Source organism: Ictalurus furcatus, chromosome 22 (assembly GCF_023375685.1).
Source record: "Ictalurus furcatus strain D&B chromosome 22, Billie_1.0, whole genome shotgun sequence".
In the NCBI taxonomy this organism is placed as follows: Eukaryota; Metazoa; Chordata; class Actinopteri; order Siluriformes; family Ictaluridae; genus Ictalurus; species Ictalurus furcatus.
This window is the reverse complement of record NC_071276.1, coordinates 15025298-15048272: the sequence shown is the minus strand read 5'-3', so window position 1 is coordinate 15048272 and position 22975 is coordinate 15025298. Positions and strand designations below refer to the sequence as shown.

The window sequence follows — 22975 nt, the reverse complement described above, 5'->3', positions numbered from 1 at the left end:
GACCATTGCAGTTACCATTAAAACGAATACAATTCCCATTATAATCATTAAAACCATTACACATTCTATGAGGGTTTCTATTGGGGTTTTTTTTTCAGCAAGGATAGGCTATTAAAGTGAATGAAAGTGAAGATCTGCCTCCTGCATCAACTGATTCATGTCATTTGTAGCAAGAATTTGCTTATAATAAATTCAAATGAACTGGCATGATGAAAATGTTAAGGTAAATCGTGCCACCCATTTAATTTGTAATTAAAGATAAAGATTTAGAAACGTAATAATAAATACAATTACTTTGATAATAGTAGGTTGTATCTACCTGGCTAAGCTTTGAGAAACATGGGTTTGGATTAATAACATAAATATAGTATATGTTTAATATCATCTTAACAGACAGCCTTACTATATAGTTCACGGAAATTAAAAACTGTCTTGGCTATAAAAATCTCTAACAATCCATTAGACTATCAACATTATACCAGAGCTGGCTAATGTATTGTTTCAAATACAAATTGTTTTGCTGTTAAATATTGATTTGTCGGGGGGAAAAAAGAAGCATTTTAACTATTTTTAAATATTTTAAATTTTATATTTTAAATACTTTTTCTCGTATCTAAGTTTTGTTGCAAATTAATTAGCATCACAAGAGATTTTATCAAAGTGTTTTAATCAACAGTTATGATTATTTTATTGTATTATTGCACTTATTATTGGTAATAAACACCAGCATCACCCCTGACACTGAGACGGTGCTATACTCAGGATGAACATTAGAGGTCAGTAATGAGGGTTCAGTGTCCCGCTGATAATACTTCCGGTGTAGAATAATAACAGCGGTCCCGCGTGCTGAAGAAGAATCAAAACATCACGGAAGTTTCATTTTTAAACATGCGACGACGTACTTCAGGTAAAGTATATCATGCAGCATATGTTATGTCGTCATATCATGATCTTTAACAGTTCTTGTGTTTTGCTTTGAGCTACTAAAGTTTGATACGTAGTTAAAAACTAACATAGATGCCAACGTTTGATCAACACACGTGAGCTGGTTTTTTTGTGCTTTTGCATGGCATTATTTTTGTGTCAAATTTCTGCATGCAAGATCATATTTTGAGCGCGTAAGATATGACGGGAAATCCGTGACAAAAATCCGAGTGCGTTATTAACACTAGATATATATTATACAGGCTATGTAGAGTGGGGATAACGATCATAATCTTTAATAATAAACAGTAAAAATACAACATCAAAGTGTATAAATGCCCCCTTTTTAAAGAAAAAGTACCCAGTAGTGTTTTTATAGAGATTTCACTCTGTGCTGTTAGAATATCAGTTTTGTAGTCAAAAGGTAAGAACAGAGAGCTTAACAACAACCGGCGACTAAACACGAACACTTAAACACTACTGTAATCTATTGAGGGAAAAAAGACCGAAAATAATGGATAAGAAGTGCACGAGAGTAGAATGAACCGGTCCTGTGTGTGTGTGTGTATATCAGTGATTACGACCCATACTGAGTTCAGAATGTTAAGGAATACAAAGATGGCGGCGCAGTAGCCTCACTGTTGGTGACGTCATGAGCTATCCGTTTTTATATAGAGATCAATGCGTACAACTTTACTACAAAGTAGGCGAAAAGCAGAATGTCAGAATTCTCAGTAGGCGAGAAATACCCGGAAATACCTGGCGTACTGCTTCCGGCGAGATTTTGCAGTGTGTGACAGATGGACACTACGCGAGTCAAACAACCCCATAATGCAACGGGAGCTCAGAAAAACAATGGCGGAAGACAGTGCGTCGGTGTCATGCTTAAAAAGGGCCTTGGTAGAACAGGGCTTGTCAAACAATATCTGAATAAATTGTTCACTTGTTGGAGGTTTAAACAAGAAAACAGTTGTCACAACGTTTGAAGCTTTTTTTTTTGTAATCTCAATCATGCTTTAGCCGGCTAAGCTAACGGCAACGAATTTACCTCAGCCTGTTAGCCCCGCCCACATTACATTACACTAATTCAGTTAAATTTTCTGATGTGCATTTTGCTATTAGTGCGATGATGGCGTATTATTGTAATCATAATACAAACACATACTGTTTCACCGGCCGTGCAGTAGGTGCTGCATCGAATGCAGTGTGTAGTGTCGCAGTACGCGATTTAGGACGCAGCCTAGATGTTAACGCGCGGAAAGGAGAGAACTCGCGCACGCGAGGAAAAATCTGTGTGCTTTGCTCACGCGAACCTTTTTATTTTGTCAGCAGTGGGCGGGCCCAACTGGGTTGATTGTATCCTCAAATATCATTGGCTAACTAATTTTTTCCAGAAATCTGTTCTGATTGGCTGCCTGGCACCGTGGCGAACCATTAGCGAAGTCGGGGTACGTTTACACATACAGCGACTCGCAGCAACAAAGCGACCGGAGACCATTCATTTTCAGTGTGAGCTGGCGACCATTGGTGACTAGATGTGGGCGTGTCCAGCAACTTTGAAAGTTGAGAAAGGTCTATTTTTATTCTTTTTGCGGTTGTAATTTACTGCACATGTGAGCGAGATCCAAAAATCTGAGCCTTATTAACACGCTTGCATTTTTGGTACGGATTTGTCATCATATTTTACGCGGTCAAAATTTTGCCTTGCACGTGCAGAAATTTGACACAAATGTAGTTTATAGCTCCTATAATGTAAGTTACACAACATTAATTGTAACTATAAATGGATAAAAACTACTTCCTCAACTTTAACGCCACCTCATCGTTGATTACTTTCTTTCAACAGCACCCCCAGTCGTGTTTTATGCACTATGTGGTTTAGACACATGTTTACACTGAGATGTCAGTTTACCACCCCCCCCCCCCCCCCCCCCATTTACATCTGATCTTCTGTATCCGAATCACTTTCATATTATATTTGGTTAATTCTTCTTCCTTTCAGACGCTATCAGTGAGGATGTAGAGCACTCTGTAAGTACAGAAGAACCCCCTAGAAAAAAGAAAAAGAGGGAGAAGACAAAGGAAGTGAACGAAGCCAAGGAGTTGGAGACACAAAGCAATGAAAAGAGAGAAGAACCACCAGCTATGAAGAAGGAAAAGAAGCTGAAAGAGTCACAGGTGAATATTGCAGAAGAGAGAAATGAGGCACCGCAAGTAAATTTAGTAGTGGAGTCAGAGACACGAAGCAACAAAGAACTGGAAAAGAAAAGGAAAAGGAAAAAGACTCTGAAAGAGTCTGAGGAGAATATTGCAGAAGAGAGTAAGGAGACTGAGGAAGTAAATTTAGCAATGGAGGCAGAGACACGAAGCAACAAAGAACTGGAAAAGAAAAGGAAAAGGAAAAAGACTCTGAAAGAGTCCGAGGAGAATATTGCAGAAGAGAGTAAGGAGACTGAGGAAGTAAATTTAGCAATGGAGGCAGAGACACGAAGCAACAAAGAACTGGAAAAGAAAAGGAAAAGGAAAAAGACTCTGAAAGAGTCCGAGGAGAATGTTGCAGAAGAGAGTAAGGAGACTGAGGAAGTAAATTTAGCAGTGGAGGCAGAGACACGAAGCAACAAAGAACTGGAAAAGAAAAGGAAAAGGAAAAAGACTCTGAAAGAGTCCGAGGAGAATATTGCAGAAGAGAGTAAGGAGACTGAGGAAGTAAATTTAGCAGTGGAGGCAGAGACACGAAGCAACAAAGAACTGGAGAAGAAAAGGAAAAGGAAAAAGACTCTGAAAGAGTCCGAGGAGAATATTGCAGAAGAGAGTAAAGAGATGGAGGAAGTAAATTTAGCAGAGGAGGCAGAGACACGAAGCAACAAAGAACTGGAAAAGAAGAAAGGTAAATCAAAAGACAAGAATCGTGACAGTTTGGAAAAAAAATCTCTTCCAAACATCAAGAAAAAGAGAACACAGGGGGAAAAAAAAGAGGGCCCAGGAATCCGAAAAACAGCGTTGACTGTGATTGATGAAAAACTTTTGCAGCAGATGAAAGAATTTATTCCTGATATCGAGTCAAGGGAGGTGATGAACATGAGTAAAATGATCAAATACGACATGCCAAGATTTAAGGAATTCAAACAACAAGGTAAGTGAAACGGTTTGGCTGGTTGATGCAAAATTATTGTGCACTGATATTTAATTAAGGAGGGCTTTATTTTGGTCTTTGTCTCTAGGCATCTCTTTGAATATCGGACGTTTCACTGTAAAAGAAAACGACAGGCTGAGGAAGAACGTCAAAGACTTCATGGCTCTCACCGCAATAGATAACCCCACCAAGCTGTTCTTCACACATCGCTTTAAGACGGAACAGGAGAATATAAAGAAGCTCAAAGTGAGACACAAGTTCTTTGAAAGGATAGGTGAGTGTGTATTTGTCCATCTTTTACCCATCATTACTGCTGCTGTATTTATTATTATTATTATTATTATTATTATTATTAATATTATCTATAGTCAGTTACTGGATTTGCACAACATTTTGTTTTTACTTCACAACCTCAGACATATTTGCAAGAATCCTAAGTGTTAGGATTGTGTACAAAAGTTAGCACCCCCCTTCGGGTTTTTTTAATAGTTATAAATGAAATGTGAGTGTAGACAACAATTCAGAGTCAATTGTATTTCTGTTGTATTGCCTTTCCTGAATTTTAAACTGTATGAGTGGACTGTGTAATCTGAATTTGTCTAATCTATTTTATAACAGCGGAAGGAATTCCCAGATCCTGCTATTATATTTATGCTCGTGGAAGAAGAATGTTTGATGAGAAAAACTACCAGGGAGAGTAAGGACTGTTTGATTAAGTGTATGAGAATATGCACAATAGATGTAATATTTTCTTCATAAGATAATGTGCGTCTTCTAATGTCGATAAAAGTTGTATTTATGTCTACGAGTATTGTGTATGTGTGTGTTTTTAAGGTTTACAGCGGCAGAACTTCACGCGTTGAACAAGTTGCATACTTTACATGGTAGTAATTGGAAGAAGATTTCAGAGTTGACTGGTCGAAGTGCAATGTCACTCCAGAAACGTTACACACAGATTGGTAAATAAAATAATATAAAATGTGGAGGAAAAAAACCTCATGACTTGTCTAAAATGCCATTTACACAATGGAATGTTGCTTCTGTGCTTGCTCTGTGTCATTCAGCTGATAACGAAGGCCCCTGGTCCAAAAAGGAGGTACAGAGACTTTTGAGAGCTGTACGAGATCACGTAGTGAGCAAAATCCCAGGTGGAGCTGACAATTACGACTCCGTAAGAGTGACGAAGGAAGTGTTGTATAAAAGGCTCCCCTTGATGAAGATCTCTAAGAAGGTGAAAACTCGTTCGTGGACTCAGTGCAGGGAGAAATGGTGAGAAGCCATGTGCATTTTTGATGTTTTGGATTTTCATTTCTGAAGCTTTTGTTTATAATGTTTTCAACACAATCGTAACACAAGAATGGCATTTCTAAGCTTGTGGAATATAACGATTTAATCATCCCTACGTAATACATTGGCACGATATCCAGCGACAGTTACGCCGATTTAAATTGTATTTCCAGAAGTGCAAACTATTGCGTAAGGGCCTCTGCAGTTTAACATCGTAGTACACTGGTACAAATTATCATTCAAATATACAGTATATACAAGAAAAAGAGCAGTCTTTTTCTTCCTCAATAAAATGGGAGATAATTTGAACACCATTTAGAAGGCCCGCCCCCTTCTGCCAATCTAGTACACCCCATTTCATAATAAATGGAGAAATGTTTTAGTTTCAATTGTGGTTTGTCTCTTTGTTTCGTACCCACTTGTTTCGCATATTATAATAGGACTATTATCGTATTGTTTTTAGGATGGGTATTTTGGCAATGAGAATGTCCTTTGGAACCTTGCTCAGTCAGAAGAAATCTCTCGATGTCCAGATCAAACTCATAAAAGGGTATGTAGTAAGCCTACTGATTATTTCAGAATCATATATATATATATATATATATATATATATATATATAAAAATCAGAATGGCAAAGCAGGCTATGAGTACTCAGTGTGAACACAATACTGTACTGATAATAATGCAGATGATTTAATGTATTGATTTTAATCTACTGTACCTAGGCCCAAACCCATTGCTGCTCTGACTGTGTGTTACACTGTTTGTAAAGTATATTCTTTACTCCACAGGATATATGAAATGGATATCGACGATGTTGCCCATGTCAACTGGGAGGACCTAACAGCACTGATTGGGTAAAGGCGTCTCTAGGAGCTCATATATCGATTCATGTACCACTGGTGTCATATAAACAACACTATTATACATCACTGACATCTTTATCCAAAAATAAATTTATATTATCACAGATTTCTTAAGATGTTTATATGCAGATAAGTGTAAATATTTTCATACCCTTAAGACAAAATGCAGGAGAAAAATCAAATGTAATAGGTGTATGTTATGTATATGCTTTTGCATAGGCTGTATGTAGGCCTAATATAATAAAGATAGTAGTTTGGAAGGCTATTAGACCCAGCAGCAGTGTGTACTGATAGACATGTCCACACAAACACAGCGTTTTACATACAGTATAGTATTATGTTGCACATCACAACAAGGTTGCATGGTTCATTGATGAACTGAAGGAAGTCATGTAACATTGATCCAAAAACTATTGGGAATTTGATGGTAAGACAAATAATAAGCTAAACATTATAAAATACATTATGTATTACAAGGTGTCTGAAAAGCCCCACAACTAATACGTTATGCAAACACGTCAGTCGGAATATGTTGAAAAGAAATGCACAAGAACATGAGAAAATGAGTAGAGCGTATGTTGACTTTCATTGATTCGTGACACTGAGTAACATGCATTATTATATGCAAAAAGAACAATTAAGGATTACACTTTCGGTAGCATTTTCTTCTAAATACCATTTCTGGCTTTTGTTTTTGTTCCTCAAAGCAGTTTGGAGCCCTGGTTATTATGCACTGTGTTTTAAATTAGGTTAAATCTTAAATTAGTATTTTATAGATAAAGTACATGTTCCTATTTTGACCCAGAAAATATGGGTCAAATTTTTGTACGCTGCTGTAACACTATATATCTGATATGTTGAGGGATTTAGGAAGTACCTCTTTGCTGTTTGTAATACAGCTTGTTGAGGGGTTTTGCATTAAGTTCCAAAATGATCATAAGTGCGAAGTCTTAAACAGTGGTTGTTTTCCCCCCTCTGTGTATAATCTTAAACCAGCATGGTTTATTTTCTCAATAGGGATCTACCTCCAACGTACATCCAAAGGAAATGGCACAAAATGAAAGTGTGCTGTGTGCCTAACTGGCAAAAAAAGAGTTTTGGAGGTAAGCTATTTGTTTTTGTTTTTTTTAAATAATTTATGCAAATTTTTTTTTTTTGCTGAACAGTGTCATTAAATCAAGACCGTAAGATAAGATAGTTCCCAGGCAGTTCTGTATTATATTTAGATTTTTTTTCAAGCAAATCCTGTGTTTCTGCACTGAACTACACCTACAGAGCACAAAACTCTGGAGAAAACATATGTTGAGTCTCTTACACTTTTTATTGAAATTTCACCAGATATTGTTGACTTTATGTACGAGACCATCTTACCACAGCTGGAGCAGACGCTGGCATCCTGCAAGGGCTCTGATGAGACTCAGCATAATGAAAACCAGGAGAGCTATCTTCTCTCAAACATCTTTCAGGACATTGAGGACGATGATGACAGCAGTGAAGTGAATACTCAAATCATGTGATCATGTGGACCAATACTGACTAATTAAGGATATTAAAAACTTACTCAATTACAAACTTTGACTACATGGAAGTTTATGGTCGGTCGCTGTTTTCTCATCATATTACGTTTAACGTTAATGCTTTTCTGGTTAATTGTAAATTTGCTTGAAATGTATTTTGCAGATTTATTTTTGTGATGGTCAAATTTCTAATAGCAAAGAATATAAATAAATGTTATTGTGCTGTCTTTTACAGAATTTCATACGAAGTGTGGATTTGCTTATTTTGTTTTTATTCTGTATGAGACTGAATCTGCTACATTAGCTACAGCTGTAGGTTCAGTGCTTCAGAGCACCCATAGCCTGTTCCAGTGCCTTTGAGCTGCAGTAGTCATAATCCCAGCCCAGGAACCACCCTGTGAATGTGGGAGGCTCAAAACCCTGCGCTATCTTCACAACAGGAGTCCTCTTGTCTCTGATGGCAGGATGGGTTTCGATGTATCTGACAGCTTAAGAGAAAGTGGACAGAATGAGCAATTAGTCATGTGATCATATACATTGGGCAACATTTTAAAGTGGTGGTTGAGATTTTAAACATAAGACAGTGACAAATGCCGTGTCAGGCCTTTTGCGATGCCAGGCATATTCCATAGCTACTTACTAGTTCTGGGATTTGCATTTGATACTTTTTTTTTTTTTTTTTAAACCAGACATCAGAACAAGACATTTAAAAGGGGGGGGGGGTGGGAATCCAACTTCACACAGTAATTAAAAAAGTAATATATGTAAACTAGAGCATAGAAGGTATAACCTAGCTTTATAAACAGGGGGAGTACCTGATGCCACAGCCTCTATTTTTTCTTCTTCATTGGCTTCTTTTCCAAGCCAAACAAAGACCTTGGAAGTAAATAGAAGCATCACTACATTGGTCATCTCTGTGCACAACCTGGGTTCACTCATCGTGCTACTCAAACATGTACCTCTTCCCAAGTGTCTAGGATCATAATGTCATCAGGAGCCAGATCCTCTTGAGTCATCTCCCCTGGTACTTCCTCGATCTGATTGGGAAAACCTGTCTTTTAAATCGACTGAGTGATGTATGGAGTGATGAATGTGCACAACTGCTAGTTATTTTCACATCATTGAAAGAAAAAAAGGTTAACAAGTCACTCACGTGGAACTGTCCCGTTTTGTTAGAGCAAGCAAACAGACGGGGAGGATGAGAGTCTATTTTACTCTTCAGTCTTTCTGATGTGCGATATTCTGTTTTCCCTCCAAGAGCTTCCCAGAAGTTATCTTCAAAAACAAGCAGTGGGCAAAAAATAAAAATAAATTAAGAGTTATTTTACAAACAACCGCAACACTAACAGCATAGACAACATTTCAGTTCAATCAGCTGTCATACCTCCTTCTTCACCTTCGGTCACTTCAGAAATCTGCACTCCTAAAGTCTCGCTGAGCTTTTTAGCTCCATGCTTCTCAACAGCACTGGCACCATGACCCACCCATAGCACAGAGTCTGATGGGTTCAGCAAAAGGAATACGTCATTGGAGTTGAGGTTAGAGGCCACTGGATCAACCTTTATTGGGATGAAATAAATAAATAAATAAATAAATAAATAAATAAATAAAGTTATCCCCCCCCATAGCACAAAATAGACATGCACATGCTTCAGTCCATTTGAGCAACTCACCTCAACTGCCCTCGTGTTCCCAGCAGCATTGGACCGAACTTGAAAAAGGCGGATTGCTGATGCTTTTGACTGACCACCTTCTCTGGAAGTCCCACCTTTGTAAACAACCATTGGTTCAGCTCCAAAAAGACTCATGAGGTGGACAGGCTCTTTGCCTTGAATCACTCGGACCTAAGGCAAGGAGATGATCGCATAAGTATATTTAAATCCATTTTTCCTTCAAGCCCTTTAATAACATGATTAAATCACAGATGGGTGGTTGTTGAACCCTTTGATATTTTGAGGATGTCCATGGCTAAGATTTCAAATGAAGCACCTTCCTGCAGGTTAGGTTAATCATCCCAGCCTACACCATGGTATTATTTTGTGAATGTGTGGAACTGGTCAAAAAGAAATAAAGAACACTTGCAGAAACATGTACCCAAGTACTAATTAATAATCCATGACATGAAACTTATCCAAGTCTTAAACTAAACAACTTTCTAGTTAATAGGGATTATAGATGTAGGTATAAATCCATAATGACAGCAAGTAATAATGTCAACCAGTCATCGGTCACCTGCACCGCTCCTCCTCCCAGTTCCTCATCCAGTTGAGTGGCCAAGACGGAGGAAGCTCCTTTCTCAATTTGGCTGGAATCCTCTCCCTGCCTGTGTACCAAAAAAAACCCCAAACAACAACTGCAGTCATCCATGTCATACAAGGGATACAAATAACAGTGCAACAGATACTGTTAGTTGACCTTGTTGGATACTGTTACTTGTAACATGAACACACAAAGCTGGTTATTCAACATGAACTCCTTATCACCACGAGGATGGTGTAGTCTTTGTTTCTCACCAAATGTAGATAATCTGTCCTCGACGGTTCCCGTGCTGGTAGTTATACAGTATGATGTAACTGTCTCCTCCATAGAACTGCCCATAGGTTGAGGGATCAACATCCACCTTGTCTGATCCTTCAACGCGCCAAATCTTCATATAAAAATACGGAATTGAAGATTGCATTGGTTTAAAAAAAAAAAAAAAAAAAAAAGAGCTCTTCAGTAGCTGTACACTACATATACATTCACTGGCCCCTTTACAGGACCCCTTCTTATTCATGCAGTTATCTGATCAGCCAATCATATGGCAGCAGTGACATGCATAAAGTCATGCAGATACAGATTTTCACATCAAACGTGGTTTTATTCCAATATTCAACTGTACAGTTTCACTGAGCCAGTGTCCAATGTAGCCTCACGTTCCTGTATTTGGCTGACAAGAGTGGAACCTGATCTGGTTGTCTGCTGTTGCCCAAGTCTACGCATTGTGCTGCTGCCACCGCCGCATGATTAGATAATTACATGAATAATCCAGGTGTATAGTATTCCTAAAATACTATATAACACGGCATGTCCCATATCTTTCAGTTGAAGTCATTTCTAAATCGTACTTTTATACATAATACATTTTCACCTTTTTCTCTCCCTCCCCTTTGTCAATCATCCCATGCTGAGCAGCCATAGCACTCGAGAGATGGAGCATAGATGCATCAAAGGGTACTTTCTCAATCTTGGCAATCTTGTTGGATACATATCCCTTTCCCAATCCTTCAGTCTGGGCCACATCATGCCAGGATTTGAAGAACTGTTTAAAAAGTGGAGTCTCCCCATTTTCAGGCAGGATCTGGACCTGGGTGTGTTTTGGGTACCCCATTCTCTGAATGAACTCTTCTGCAGCCTTCAACCCTGCACTCCTCTCCTCTGGGCCAGCTTCTTTACCTGTAATTGATTCATTAATACTTAATCAGGAAGGTGTCTTTCTTAATGGGTTTTAAAAAAAAGAAAAAAAAAAAGAAAAGATGCAGCACACTACATCATAAATGGTTGTAAAGCGTAAAACTTAATATGGGTCTCTCCAGACCTTTCCAGACAAAGATCTTGCCGTTGCAACCATGGTCCAAGATAAAACAGTCAGTCGACTCCAGTGCACTCTGAGAGAATGGATTCTCTGCTGCGACCAACGTGATAGACATATTTCCACTGGCATCTGACACCTTAGTGTTGGATTTTAATGACCAGTTATACATTTTCAGTGTACCAATTTCAGTCAATATCTAATCTGATAAAGAAATAAAATTAGCTGGATCTTACCTTGTATAACGTGGCCATCTTTCTATTTGATGAATCAGTCTCAGAGTCATCACAGTCTGAATCAGGAAGCTCAGGCTTTGGTCCAAGAATCTTAATGGCATTATAGGAGTTTGTTGTTTATAAAAAATAGTTTTGGGAAATAGCATGAAGGCATGGAGACAAATTTTGGGACTTGGCATGATAAAAAAAACTAAATGTAGCTGAGAAATTGATCTGAAAATTAAACGTAGCACTAGATTTCACATGTTTAGTCATGGCTGTATGAATTTAATCCAATGACCATGCTTTTAGAGGATGCAGAAAATACTCTAGACAATTGTACCTCCAGCATCTTGTCAGGCTCCAACCCCTCTTCACACATATACAATTTTGCTCTTCCAGCTCGCTCGTTATCACGGATGCCCTTAGAAACGTTCGTGGTTTTTAACCTTTCAAAGTGATTGCTCTTTGTTCCACACCATTGGTAGATTTCCTGGGATACATCATAACAACAAAAGGGCTGCTTAATAAGTTACATTTTACAATGTATAAAAATCTGACAATATTGACATGCAGTGAATGTCTACTCCCTTACATCTCCAAGGTCCAGAATGAAACAGTCTCCCTGGTTGAAGCTACCCCAGCTCACAGGAACCTCAGTAGCCCTCACTGTTCGTCTGCCTGTAACATGGAGGACTCTATGTATTCCTGCCCCATTAGAGGCCACGTGTCTAAACCCTGATGCCACACCACCTTGCTGAAGCATTAAAAGAACTGTAAATTCATTGACAGTTCAAGTCATGCATCATTTGTCATCATCATGTTTAAAATTTATAGTCCTGCTTACCATGTACTTAAGACCTGATTTGAAGTAACCTACAAATGTTTCAGATTCATGGCCCTGGACCTCTCGATACTGAACAGGTGTTCCCCCAAGATAGTCATCCATTTGGACAGCAAAAATGGCTGCAGCAGCACTCTCGTCTATAGTGCAGGCATTACCTGGACACAAAGAGGAAATGCATAGCCTAACTAGAACATGCTGAACCAACCCCCCCCCCAAAAAAAAGGAGTACATCACAAACTTGTATTGTTTAGGTCACAGTCTCACCTTGCCAAAAATGAAGATCGTACTGCAGACTTCCTAAACGTTGCTTGATGGTATTGAGGACAATGTACGTGTCTCCTGTATAGAAACTCCCATAAAGATTCTCAGGCACTGATGCCAAATCCATTTTCTCAATCCTCCATACCTGCAGACCAGGTTTCTGTCCTGCCTTCTTAAACTCAGGATGATAAACCATGCTTCAAGTGAAGAAACTGTGAATTTTAGACAGCCGCATGTCAAGAAAGAGTAATCTGTAATCTAAAGGCATGTTTGATACCTTTGCGACATAAAATGCATCAATTCTACTTGTATATTTGCCCAAATCTACATTAAAACAGGAGCTTAATTTTGTATTAACCAAATACCCACCACCTCTTGAGAAAAGTAAACATTTCAGGTCATTAATGCAATCAAGTTAAACCAAAATAAGAATTCATGCAATCAATCCGTTGTTTTACAGCTTTTCCACAACACTCTAGGTAACATACCTGTTGCTAAACTCAACTGATTTTGTGCGTTAGATAAGCTGTTCAGAATGAGCTGAGGAGAAAAAGGACAGCAGTTGCTCCTACCCAGCACAGGTGTGCTTTATCCCTGATCATCAAGGACAAACCACACCCATCATACTCATTTTCCACAGCTAGGTATTATGTTCCCTACTTGCAACTTACCATATCTCTCTACTAACTTTTCCTACTTTTGGATTTATTTTTCTGCTTCACAACGTACCTGCAGAAACTTTATTTTGCTGCTCACTTTCCTTCATGCCACATATAATTTGGTCATTTTTGTAATCTGTAACAAAAACAACAGATAGGCCTAGACTGGGGAGAACACTGGAGGAAAACATCTTGTTACAGCTAACATGTATTTGCATTATGGGTATTCTGCAACCTCAACTGTGAATTAATTCATTATTTCATTTATTTTACACTATAAAATAAATATACTATACTCCGCAAAAAAATTGCACCTTTCTTCCTTCTTTCATATCATCCTGTTAGGGGTCCAAGCACCAAAGCTGCTTGGAACCTTATTGTAAATGTTAGAATCTTTCTTTCTGTCTGTCTGTCTGTCTTCTGCTTTAAAATTAATCATTCAGACCAAACAATAGAGACCTGAAACTTGGTCAATAGGTAGTACTCCCTCCCTCTTTTCAGGCAAGCGAGATGGGCCTGATCGGCCTAATGGTGGCACTATAGTTCAGGGTTTTATGTTTTGGTCCATATCTCTTGAACCAGGAGCCCTGTAAACAAAATCTAACTTAAATTGCCACTGGGGACACTACTTATGTTAGTGCACACAAAAACAAGCAGGAAAATAACCTGTACAATGAAATTTTGGTGTCAGACTTTGGTGTAAAACTTTATATATTGCATCCTGATGATCTACAAGTGGATGTTTGATGATGATCTAGATCCTTAAAAACATGGCCACCAACTGTCAATCAGATTTCAGCAGGCATTTGACAGGGTACACATGGAGCTATTGTAAAATATCATCATCATCATCATCATCATCATCTATTTTCCATACTGTTTATCCTACACAGGGTTGCGGGGGAGCAATCTATCCCATCCCTATCCCAGAGACACACACTCTAGATCATTTTGGAATTCCCCCCCCCTCCCCCTCCCCCTCCCCCTTCCATCTCCCCCTTCCATATTACTGCTTTTGGGTCACCACTTAATAGAGGACAAAAAGGTCTTGAAATGAGATCAGTTGAGAGCCACTGCTCCACATCATTTGGACAGTAAAATTAAGTGGTCTTTTGCACATGGCTAGAAAACAGCAAATTTCCATAATATACTCAGTAGAATGTAATATACGCTGAATTAAATAATCACTGCCTCTCACACCATGCGTCGTGTCAGATATGGATCGAATCAGAATTTGTCTAAATAAACAAACAAACAAACAAACAAACCGTCTGACTTCCGGGTTTGGCCTCTGCGCGCTCCGGTGTGTCCACTAGAGGGCGCCGGAGTCACTGTTTTGATAGACGTGTAGGAAGAAGGTGGACGCCATCGGTGCTCGAATCTGCTCAGGTCTACAGGAGCCGGCTTGAATTCTTATTTTAGGTAACGTTTCTTAGCCTCATGCGGTTAAGAAATATATGATTGTATAATGCTTTTAAAATGCTCTCGGGGTGGTTCTTTGTGTTTGGCTGTTTTCCCCGAGCTCTGTGTGGAGCTCGGTTAAGGAAGCTGAGCTAAGCTAGGACGTCGAAAATATCCGACTTAGCGAAGGTTTATATCATTTGAATTTAAAAAGGCCTGATATTGTGCTTTGTTTGACCCGAAACACTGTCTTACTCTGTGCTCCAGCTCATCCGGGCCTTGCCATGACAGTCGCCTGTACACGGAAAGAGAACGGTCCGTTAATAACTAGATGGACGGATAGATATGAATGCTAGGCGAACTAGCTAGCTAGCTAACTAACTAACGGCTATTTAATGTCTTCCTAGCACCGGCCTGCATCAGTCTCTTAGCCACTTAGCACGGTGATTTGTTTACGTGCATGACTAGCTAATAAGACGTCATTAGGCAGTACAGGTGACCAGACAAGCTTTTACAAGACTTCTTGGGACACATACCTCTTCTTTCAGTACATACTCGAACATAATTGTGTTAATTATATTAGCTGTTAATTATATCTAGCTTGTTAGCTCGCTAGGCGTTAGCCAGGTTCATGTCGAGACAATAGTGTGTCACCTGACTAGCCTTCAGTGAAGCATCAGCAAGCGGCTAATTTAACACCAGCTATACTTTGTGCTTTAATCTTTTATATTTCTTTATATATATAATATTAAAATTAAAATTTGTCTTGTTTTTTGTTTTCTTCTCCCCCAGAACCAAAATGACGACTGCACCATATAACTATTCCTATATCTTCAAATATATCATTATTGGTAAGTGACGTGCTGCATGTGAACATTTTTTTTAGATTTTGCGAGGTTTTATTGTTCTTCTTTTTTTTCATTAATTAGTAAGTAAGTCAATTTTATTTGTAAAACATTTTAACACAGCAAAGCTGACCAAAGTGCTGTACAGAGTAAAGAAAAGTACAATAGGAAAACAGAATAAAAGCAAATAAAGGTAGACAATAGTAAAAAAAAAAGAGAGAGAGAGAGATTAAAACGCCTGGGAGAAGAGATGTGCTTTCAGCCTCTTTTTAAAAATGATAATAGAAGGTGCGAGGCGGATGTCCAGTGGCAGTTGATCCCACACACGAGGGGCAGTGACTGAAAAAGCTCTATCCCTCTTAGTTTTTAAATGGGATTGAGGGACATACAGAAGAAACCTATCAGAAGATCTTAGAAATCTGTTAGATGAATGTGGTGTAAGAAGATCTTTGAGATAAGGAGGAGCTTGATCATTAAGTGTTTTAAAGACAAAACTGAATCCTAAAATGGACCGGGAGCCAATGGAGTGATGCTAAAATTTACTTATTAAAAATGTTGTTTTTTTTTTTTTAAATTGCTTTAAGATATTTGCTTGACACTGTTTTGTGTTTATTTTTCCAGGTGATATGGGGGTTGGGAAGTCATGTTTGCTCCACCAGTTTACAGAAAAGAAATGTAAGTAATGCTACCTAATGAGCCACGCTTACAGGCAGGTGATGAATTAAAGGGGAAAATGTCCAGAGCTTCAGTTCCCCTTAGATCCTGAAGGGATGGGAAAGATAATCGCTCAGTTGGTGTTTTGATAATGATAACGATGGTGGTGGAGAGCACAGTCGTGAGAAAACCTTCTGTAGGTGTTCAGTTGGGTGGAGATCTGGTGACTGAAGGCCATGGCGTATGATTTATAGTGCGTTCAGGTCCTCCTGGGAAGTTCGTATTTACGAGTTGGGAAGTCGTAACTACGGCATCAGGTGCGTTCAGGTCACTTTGGTCGGAGCAAGATGGCGACGTACCTTCTCTCTATTAACTGCAAAAGGTTTTCTAACTCTACTTCTAGAAAATGAAGAAAAAAACCCCAAACTTAATAATTTTAATAACTTGCTGCATATGTATAATAACTGAAATCAGCTTCCGAGACAAGTAAACATTCAATTTCAACAAATTTACTGTCAACTACAGACGTTGCAGCCATTGATTCTGCCATGTTTTCTTTCTGACACTCCTCACTCGTAAATGTGACTTTGTGATGGCGTTCATGTGCATTCAACTCGTAAATACGATCTTTCCGGCATGACTTGAACGCACCATTGCATCATTTTCATCTTCAAAGTACTCAGTGAGTCCTCGTACCCCAGAAGAGGGAGAAGAGTACCACTCCCCTCAGGATAGAAATATTTCATTGTAGGGTGGAGGTGATCAGTCAGAAGGGCTTTGTATTGGTTTGAGAAACAGGAAATACAACATTATACAAAATTACTTATGGTACTTCTGGTATTTTGAAGCTTTAGATTCACGATACTACCATAGTACCTGTATACCGTGCAACCCTATTCATAACCCCCCTTAACCCTGCTAGGCCCAAAAAAAACCTTGTAAAAGTATTGCCTAAACAGTTATTAACTGGTAAACATTGTGAACAGTTAGAAACATAACAGTAGTGTACATTTTCAATATAATCCTTTTACAGATATTTATAATGTGTTGGATTTCAAACTTTATTTAGGCCTATTTAAATTATAATTTTTTTTTCTCCTTTTGGCCAAAAAATTGGACACACATTAGCTATGTTTCCATCCAAGTTACAAATTAAACTTGTGTGGAAAAATTGGACTATCGCATAAAACATTTGGAAATAAAGCACAGTTTCCATCCCATGTGTTCACACTTTCTGGGGAAACTGGCGTGTCTCGCTCTCCGCCATTTTTATTTCTCTGAGCCAATTATCCAATCACATGAATTGTTGAGGTCAAGTCACATGATTTTTTTGAGGAATCGAGGAATTAATTCGGTGAATGCGTTTCCATTGTAATTTATGTGCATGTCATCTTATCGAGGGGGAAAAAAAAATTCGCCTCGATTGAGCACGCACGTTTTCTATGCTGGTGAAGTCTCCACTATAACAGGTCAGGTGAAAGGTGTTGATGTAAATTTCCACAATCACGGGTTCAGTTAGTGCGCTTGTTCTAATGCGTTATCATTTCTATAACAGCAGCTTACAAAGAGGAAGGAGTCTCCAGTGTCATGAGGAGTGTATGATGTGTTGTTTGTTCGTTCTTGTCCGACTCAGTCATGGCGGACTGCCCTCACACGATCGGGGTGGAGTTCGGCACACGGATAATCGAGGTGAGCGGGCAGAAGGTGAAGCTGCAGATTTGGGACACGGCGGGTCAGGAGCGATTCCGCGCAGTCACGCGCAGCTACTACAGAGGAGCCGCCGGCGCTCTCATGGTGTACGACATCACCAGGTAGAGTGGAGTATTTTCTGTAAAGCTTTAAGGAGATATCTCATCATCTGAAACTGGAGGATTTGAGGATTTAAAAACCCCTAAATGAACCTATAAGAATATAGTCATTGGATTTCACACTTGACACCACTTTGTTTAAAGTGTAAAGTGGTACCCGGTGCTCATTCTCTGCAGGCGAAGCACGTACAACCACCTGAGCAGCTGGCTGACTGACGCAAGGAATCTCACCAACCCCAATACAGTAAGTCTACGAAACGGGATCCTGTGAAACGTCAGAAATCATACCTGTAGTGATTGCTCTTATGGTACGGATGAGGTCATTTGAAAAAGGAAAAAAAATCAATTAAATTAAATATTTATTGGAAGAAAAAAATAACAAGGCAAGAGATGAGCGAGTTAGATACTAATCAGATGTTACTGAGAGTAACCGTGAAGTCTGTAGTACTGATTATGTCCCTGCTCATCTCAGATGGTTATTTTATTTATTTATTTATTTATTTATTTAAATTCTCATCATTCCCCAGCTTTATATACATAACTATGGAATAACTGATTAATGCCAGCTTTTTCCTTTTCCTACTTTGTTTCGAGCCTGAAAGGTGAAAAGGTTATACTGTGCTACTTCCCAACATAATATAACGAGACCTTTTAAATAGCAGTTGCCTCTAGTCTTGGTTCCCTGTCCATTTCTGTTTGTACTAGATATCGACCGCAGACTGCCTAGCTTTTAATTTCACTCTGCATCTGGGCTTAAGAAAACTCATCATCAACCCCCACACACTGCTTTACAGACAGGAAGCGTTTCTGCCCCGTGCTCCTGATGAATTGATGATTGCTTGGTTTATCGAGTGTATAAAATGAGAATTAATATTGTAGACAGATGAGCGTTTGTGTAACTTCCCCTGTTTTACATGCATGCAAAATTACTACGTCCAGGCTGATATTGAGGATGTGTATTTTGAGTCAGTCTGAGATTTGAGGATCTGTAAGAGTCAGTTGTCGGATATTCAGTTAACTGCGTGGAAGGGTGAAAGGACTTTGTTCGAAAACAGGGTATAATAAAAATACTTTCCTCACTGCAGCTAAACTCTCCTCCAGACAGTGGCATACATGTTTGTTAATAAATGCACGGTAAAAGCTTTAATGAATGTCTGCTTCATCTTGTTCAATGTATAGTTGTTCAACCATCTTAGTAAGATTATAGCTTTATAATGACTAAATAAAAAAAAATACTTATGGTTGTTAATTATTGTGGGTTTTTTAAAATATTTTTTTTAAATTTCAAATTGTACAAGCTAATATCCTTTGGCATGTATGAAATTGTGAACATTTCCTTACATTATTCAAGCTTTAATTTAATGAATGCTAAAAAAATAAAATAAAAGCATCACAACAAAACTAACTATAGCCATGGTTTACTGCAGGCATTCTACAGTCATTTAAAATGTACATATAAACGGATAAAAAAATATGTGGTGCTATTGTTTAATTAATAAATTGACATCATTGGCAAACTGCATTGATATAAGGGGAATAAAATACTTTGCAGCATGCTGTTGTGTATATAAATAAGCATCGTCAGGGTGTTAACAGTAAATATGAAGGGAGTGTATAGCTAACTGTTCTTTTGCGACTGTGTTTTCACTGCCGGTTTTGCTCTGATTGTGCAGGATGTCTGAACATTACATGATCTAAGAGTGAACATCACATCTCCTCCTTCCTGACAAATATATCAGTCCCTCCCGGATTTTGCACTCTTAGAAATTAACCCACAATCAAGCAAATACTCAGCAATATTCCGAGTTGCTTGCGGTTTTTAAAAATTACCGCAGGTTTTCTGCGGATATGGGCCAAGACGCGTCATGTGACGCCATCACAACACGCATGTAGTCAAAGCCCGCTTCAATTCATGTGCCTCGAACATGAGTACAGCTAAAAAGGTCTCATTTATAAACGAACCTCACTGCGAAAATGCTTGCAGAACAGTTTTGGACAAATGCAATTTTGCCAATTCTGCCAAAAAAGACACAAAAAGCGCAGCAAATTTGAAAACAAAAAAACCACAGCAGAATCTAATGTTTTAGCATTTTAGAATCTAACACATGCATTTTAAAAAACCCCAACAATCCTATACGGACTGAATAGTGATTTCAGCTTTCCAGCACTTGCATCTGGCGCACTCCTAACTGTTCCACAGCTAAATATTTCATCAGTGGTTTTAAACAGAGAAATTATTAGTGATGTTTATATAGTGATGTTTCAGAGATTTAGAGAATCAACATATTTGTTAAACTGCTCTGTCCTGAGTAATTGTTTTCTCCCCAGGTGATTATTCTTATTGGTAACAAAGCTGACCTAGAAGCCCAGCGAGACGTTACGTATGAAGAGGCGAAGCAATTTGCTGAAGAGAACGGTAGGAAAATAATTTTATGAAATAGAATAGATTTATCATGCATGTCTTTTACATTGCAATGATTTTAATTCTTTTAAATGTAATCTTGTTTTGTAATAGGCCTGTTGTTTCTGGAGGCAAGTGCCAAAACGTAAGTTTATCTCCTTAATCAGTAAACAATGTAGTCAGGCGTGTTTGGTATCAGTTGAGGTTTTAGCCGATAGCGATAAAATGAAAAGCATTTTGCTAAATATTTTTTATAATCGCACATTTCCACTAACTAATAGAGTGCTGGTCATGGGAGTTTGGATGCTTCATAGTAGTGGAGTACATTTGGACAAGCTTAGTTACTGTATGTGTTTGTGAAATCATTATTTATCCAAATTTATACTTCTTATTTGCTGCATAAACACCTGAAGCAAGTGTAAAACTCTTTTAAGTCGATGAAATATACATTTTACTCTGCTATTAAATAAATTGCCGTTATTTATAGGGTAAGGTCTAGCACATTTCATTTATAGTTTGGCACTGGACCCATTTATGTCTCGTCTACTCTAAATGTATTTGTTCTTTGAACAGAGGTGAGAACGTTGAAGACGCATTCCTGGAGGCAGCTAAGAAGATCTACCAGAACATTCAGGATGGTAGTCTGGACCTGAACGCCGCCGAGTCAGGTGTCCAGCACAAGCCCAACGCTCCACAAGGCGGCCGACTCTCCAGCGACACACAGCCTCAGAAAGAGGGCTGCAGCTGTTAATGACCATGGAGACTTCTTTCTGTGTCTCTTTCCATATCTCCCCTCCAAACCCACACCACAGCTTCCCCCCCCCCCCCCCTCCTCTGTGTGTATGATCTGTATGCTCTTCCCATTCTGTTTGGCCGTGAGATTAGAGTTCGGGGCTGGGCAGCTCAGAGTACTGGAGGATACATTAGTCAGCTTCTGCCATGTTCATCCCTGTCTGTCCCTCCCTCTCTCCCTTACTTCACTCTCACTCATTTTATCTGTTCATAACGCGCACGTCCCAGTGCACTCGGCAAACGGTCACACGAGGACGAATCCTCCACCGAACACTAATGTAGATGGAAGAAATACTGAGTTTATCAACAGACAGTTGATGTGCATAACTGTAAATGAGACATCTTGTGTACAGGAGCTGTTTAAATCGTGGGGTAAATTAAATCAAATGAAATTTTGATATGCGTTATTCTCGTTTAAATGGACATGAAGTTAACGTTTAGGCAGAATCTGATTTTAGAATGTGCTTAAGAGAAGATAATGCATGATAACCTGTTATTGTACATTTTGTTAAAAAACAAAAACTCTGTTTTAATTAGGATTAATGCAACGTCACAAGTAACCAGTCAGCACATGTATATCCTTGTTTGTACCTACACGAGACATATAATAATATACAAGTACTATACAGGATGAGTATTCTTCAACAAAAAGCGCCATTGTAAAAAAAAATAATAAAATTCTGATGTTTTTTTTGGGGGGGGAGTTTGCTTTAGATGAGAATGTTTTAAGACCTAGAACATTAAGAGTAATATATTAAACAGGACATACATTTGAGTCTGTAAAAACATTTTTTTGCACTTTGTAGATTGTTTTCAGTGGCCTAGCGCTTGTTTTATTATCTTATTAGTCTTACATCCGTCAACCTGCAAAGCGTCCAGTGTACTTTAGAGTTCAGCATTTGTTGAGCACATGTTCAACATCCCCGATTTTTTTTTCTTTCTTTATTTCTGCAGAATTATTAATGTAAGAAACAGACCAGCACTATCTAACCCTTTCAAGGAAATGAACCTCTAAGTAGTTAGTCAAAACGTGTAATTACAAGAATATCGGCATATATTTTTCTGTTCTAGTTTCAGTTGCCTTATGATTTGTTTGTTCTCCTGTCCTCTTCTCTGTAAATCCTGTTTGGTCTGTAAAATTATGTAAACAAGTCACTTAAAATTTATGCTAAAACAGGCACTAATATTAGATTTTTCCACCCCTTCAGAAGCATTCCTTTGCTGTGTGTGTATATAACTTTTTTTTTTTTTTTTTTTTTTTTTTTTTTTTTTTTTTACACACTGAATTTAAGAATTATAAACTGGATTTGTGGTGTGATGAGCGGAGTCTTGGTTCAGCATTAGTTAAACTAATTGTATTGGGATTTTTTGTAAAGTGGCTTCATCTCAAATTGATCTTAAAGGTACCAGTTCAAATTTTAACTGGTCTCATGCTAAGTAAAAATACTGCCCTTAACTAACGAATGCACCACTAACCTGTTTCACATTACCAGTTTTGCGATGTTTCATTAGCAGGCAGGAGAAGAAAAAGGCAAAAGGAAGTGCTCTGAAAAAGATTTTCTAAGATCTGTAAGTTGAAGTGAAACTGTAAAGGAATACGTGTGAAATGTTTTGTAAACTAAAATTCCTTTTTTCTTTATGGAAGCCCATTCTCTTGCTTTTCTCCCTCATGTCTCATTGACCTTTAAAAACAAAACAAAAAAAGCATATATAACCTGCTCTGAAACTCTGAGGTATGTCTTATATCAGTGACGTTTGTAATTATGTTAATAAAGACAATGCTGTAGACTGTC

At 38.4% G+C, this 22975-nt stretch overlaps 4 protein-coding genes across 14 annotated transcripts in view; 2 read left to right on the top strand and 2 right to left on the bottom strand.

Moving 5' to 3' along the window:
• The window catches only part of si:dkey-13n15.2 (protein transport protein Sec24C), a 19021-nt gene extending 17001 nt beyond the window's left edge, over window positions 1-2020 (bottom strand). The window contains exon 1 of one of the 2 annotated variants that reach the window (XM_053653936.1): window positions 1684-2020. The gene's annotated coding sequence lies outside the window, so the exon portion shown is untranslated. The remainder of the gene's footprint in view (window positions 1-1683) is intronic. The other variant, XM_053653935.1, reaches the window with a different exon arrangement.
• Window positions 773-7979, top strand: LOC128625542 (transcription termination factor 1). 3 transcript variants are annotated; one of them, XM_053653947.1, is made up of 11 exons: window positions 828-907; window positions 2319-2372; window positions 2927-4057; window positions 4146-4331; window positions 4676-4754; window positions 4892-5016; window positions 5122-5326; window positions 5808-5894; window positions 6137-6202; window positions 7229-7314; window positions 7550-7979. In XM_053653947.1, exons 3-11 carry the CDS (start codon window positions 3070-3072, stop codon window positions 7726-7728), a joined length of 2001 nt encoding a protein of 666 aa, XP_053509922.1. In that variant the 5' UTR covers window positions 828-907; window positions 2319-2372; window positions 2927-3069; the 3' UTR covers window positions 7729-7979. The 3 variants fall into 3 exon arrangements, with proteins under 3 accessions (XP_053509921.1, XP_053509922.1, XP_053509920.1); XM_053653946.1 differs by lacking the exon at window positions 2319-2372 and having other exon boundaries at window positions 773-907; XM_053653945.1 differs by lacking the exon at window positions 828-907 and having other exon boundaries at window positions 2360-2496.
• On the bottom strand, window positions 7957-14633 carry LOC128625540 (gelsolin). 8 transcript variants are annotated; one of them, XM_053653940.1, is made up of 17 exons: window positions 14470-14497; window positions 13111-13868; window positions 12626-12834; window positions 12362-12516; window positions 12110-12271; window positions 11858-12007; window positions 11536-11625; window positions 11306-11438; window positions 10859-11163; window positions 10242-10375; window positions 9961-10051; window positions 9402-9572; window positions 9113-9287; window positions 8882-9003; window positions 8688-8765; window positions 8544-8604; window positions 8047-8216 (listed from the first exon to the last, which is right to left on the bottom strand). In XM_053653940.1, the coding sequence occupies exons 3-17, from the start codon at window positions 12816-12818 to the stop codon at window positions 8047-8049; spliced, it is 2190 nt and encodes a 729-aa protein (XP_053509915.1). In that variant the 5' UTR covers window positions 12819-12834; window positions 13111-13868; window positions 14470-14497. The 8 variants fall into 8 exon arrangements, with proteins under 8 accessions (XP_053509918.1, XP_053509915.1, XP_053509913.1 ...); XM_053653938.1 differs by lacking the exon at window positions 14470-14497 and having other exon boundaries at window positions 13111-13162; window positions 13352-14237; XM_053653939.1 differs by lacking the exon at window positions 14470-14497 and having other exon boundaries at window positions 13352-13458; window positions 13596-14237.
• LOC128625543 (ras-related protein Rab-14-like) lies at window positions 14566-22975 on the top strand. Its single transcript, XM_053653948.1, has 8 exons — window positions 14566-14703; window positions 15475-15533; window positions 16149-16202; window positions 17815-17992; window positions 18167-18233; window positions 20318-20405; window positions 20505-20535; window positions 20964-22975. The coding sequence occupies exons 2-8, from the start codon at window positions 15482-15484 to the stop codon at window positions 21139-21141; spliced, it is 648 nt and encodes a 215-aa protein (XP_053509923.1). The 5' UTR covers window positions 14566-14703; window positions 15475-15481; the 3' UTR covers window positions 21142-22975.

What these genes read in the sequence shown, in the direction of transcription:
- LOC128625542 (XM_053653945.1), top strand. Translation starts at nt 2,460, where the DNA reads ATGTGGGCGTGTCCAGCAACTTTGAAAGTTGAGAAAG. An exon ending in TAAGGAATTCAAACAACAAG is followed by an intron (nt 4,058 to 4,145) that starts GTAAGTGAAACG and finishes CTTTGTCTCTAG; the next exon opens with GCATCTCTTTGAATATCGGA. An exon ending in GACCTAACAGCACTGATTGG is followed by an intron (nt 6,203 to 7,228) that starts GTAAAGGCGTCT and finishes TTTTCTCAATAG; the next exon opens with GGATCTACCTCCAACGTACA.
- LOC128625540 (XM_053653937.1), bottom strand. Translation starts at nt 12,818, where the DNA reads ATGGTTTATCATCCTGAGTTTAAGAAGGCAGGACAGAAACCTGGTCTG. An exon ending in GGACAGATTATCTACATTTG is followed by an intron (nt 10,052 to 10,241) that starts GTGAGAAACAAA and finishes TTTGGTACACAG; the next exon opens with GCAGGGAGAGGATTCCAGCC. An exon ending in GGAACACGAGGGCAGTTGAG is followed by an intron (nt 9,288 to 9,401) that starts GTGAGTTGCTCA and finishes ATCCCAATAAAG; the next exon opens with GTTGATCCAGTGGCCTCTAA.
- LOC128625543 (XM_053653948.1), top strand. Translation starts at nt 15,482, where the DNA reads ATGACGACTGCACCATATAACTATTCCTATATCTTCAAATATATCATT. An exon ending in ATCTCACCAACCCCAATACA is followed by an intron (nt 18,234 to 20,317) that starts GTAAGTCTACGA and finishes TTTTCTCCCCAG; the next exon opens with GTGATTATTCTTATTGGTAA. An exon ending in CTGGAGGCAAGTGCCAAAAC is followed by an intron (nt 20,536 to 20,963) that starts GTAAGTTTATCT and finishes TTCTTTGAACAG; the next exon opens with AGGTGAGAACGTTGAAGACG.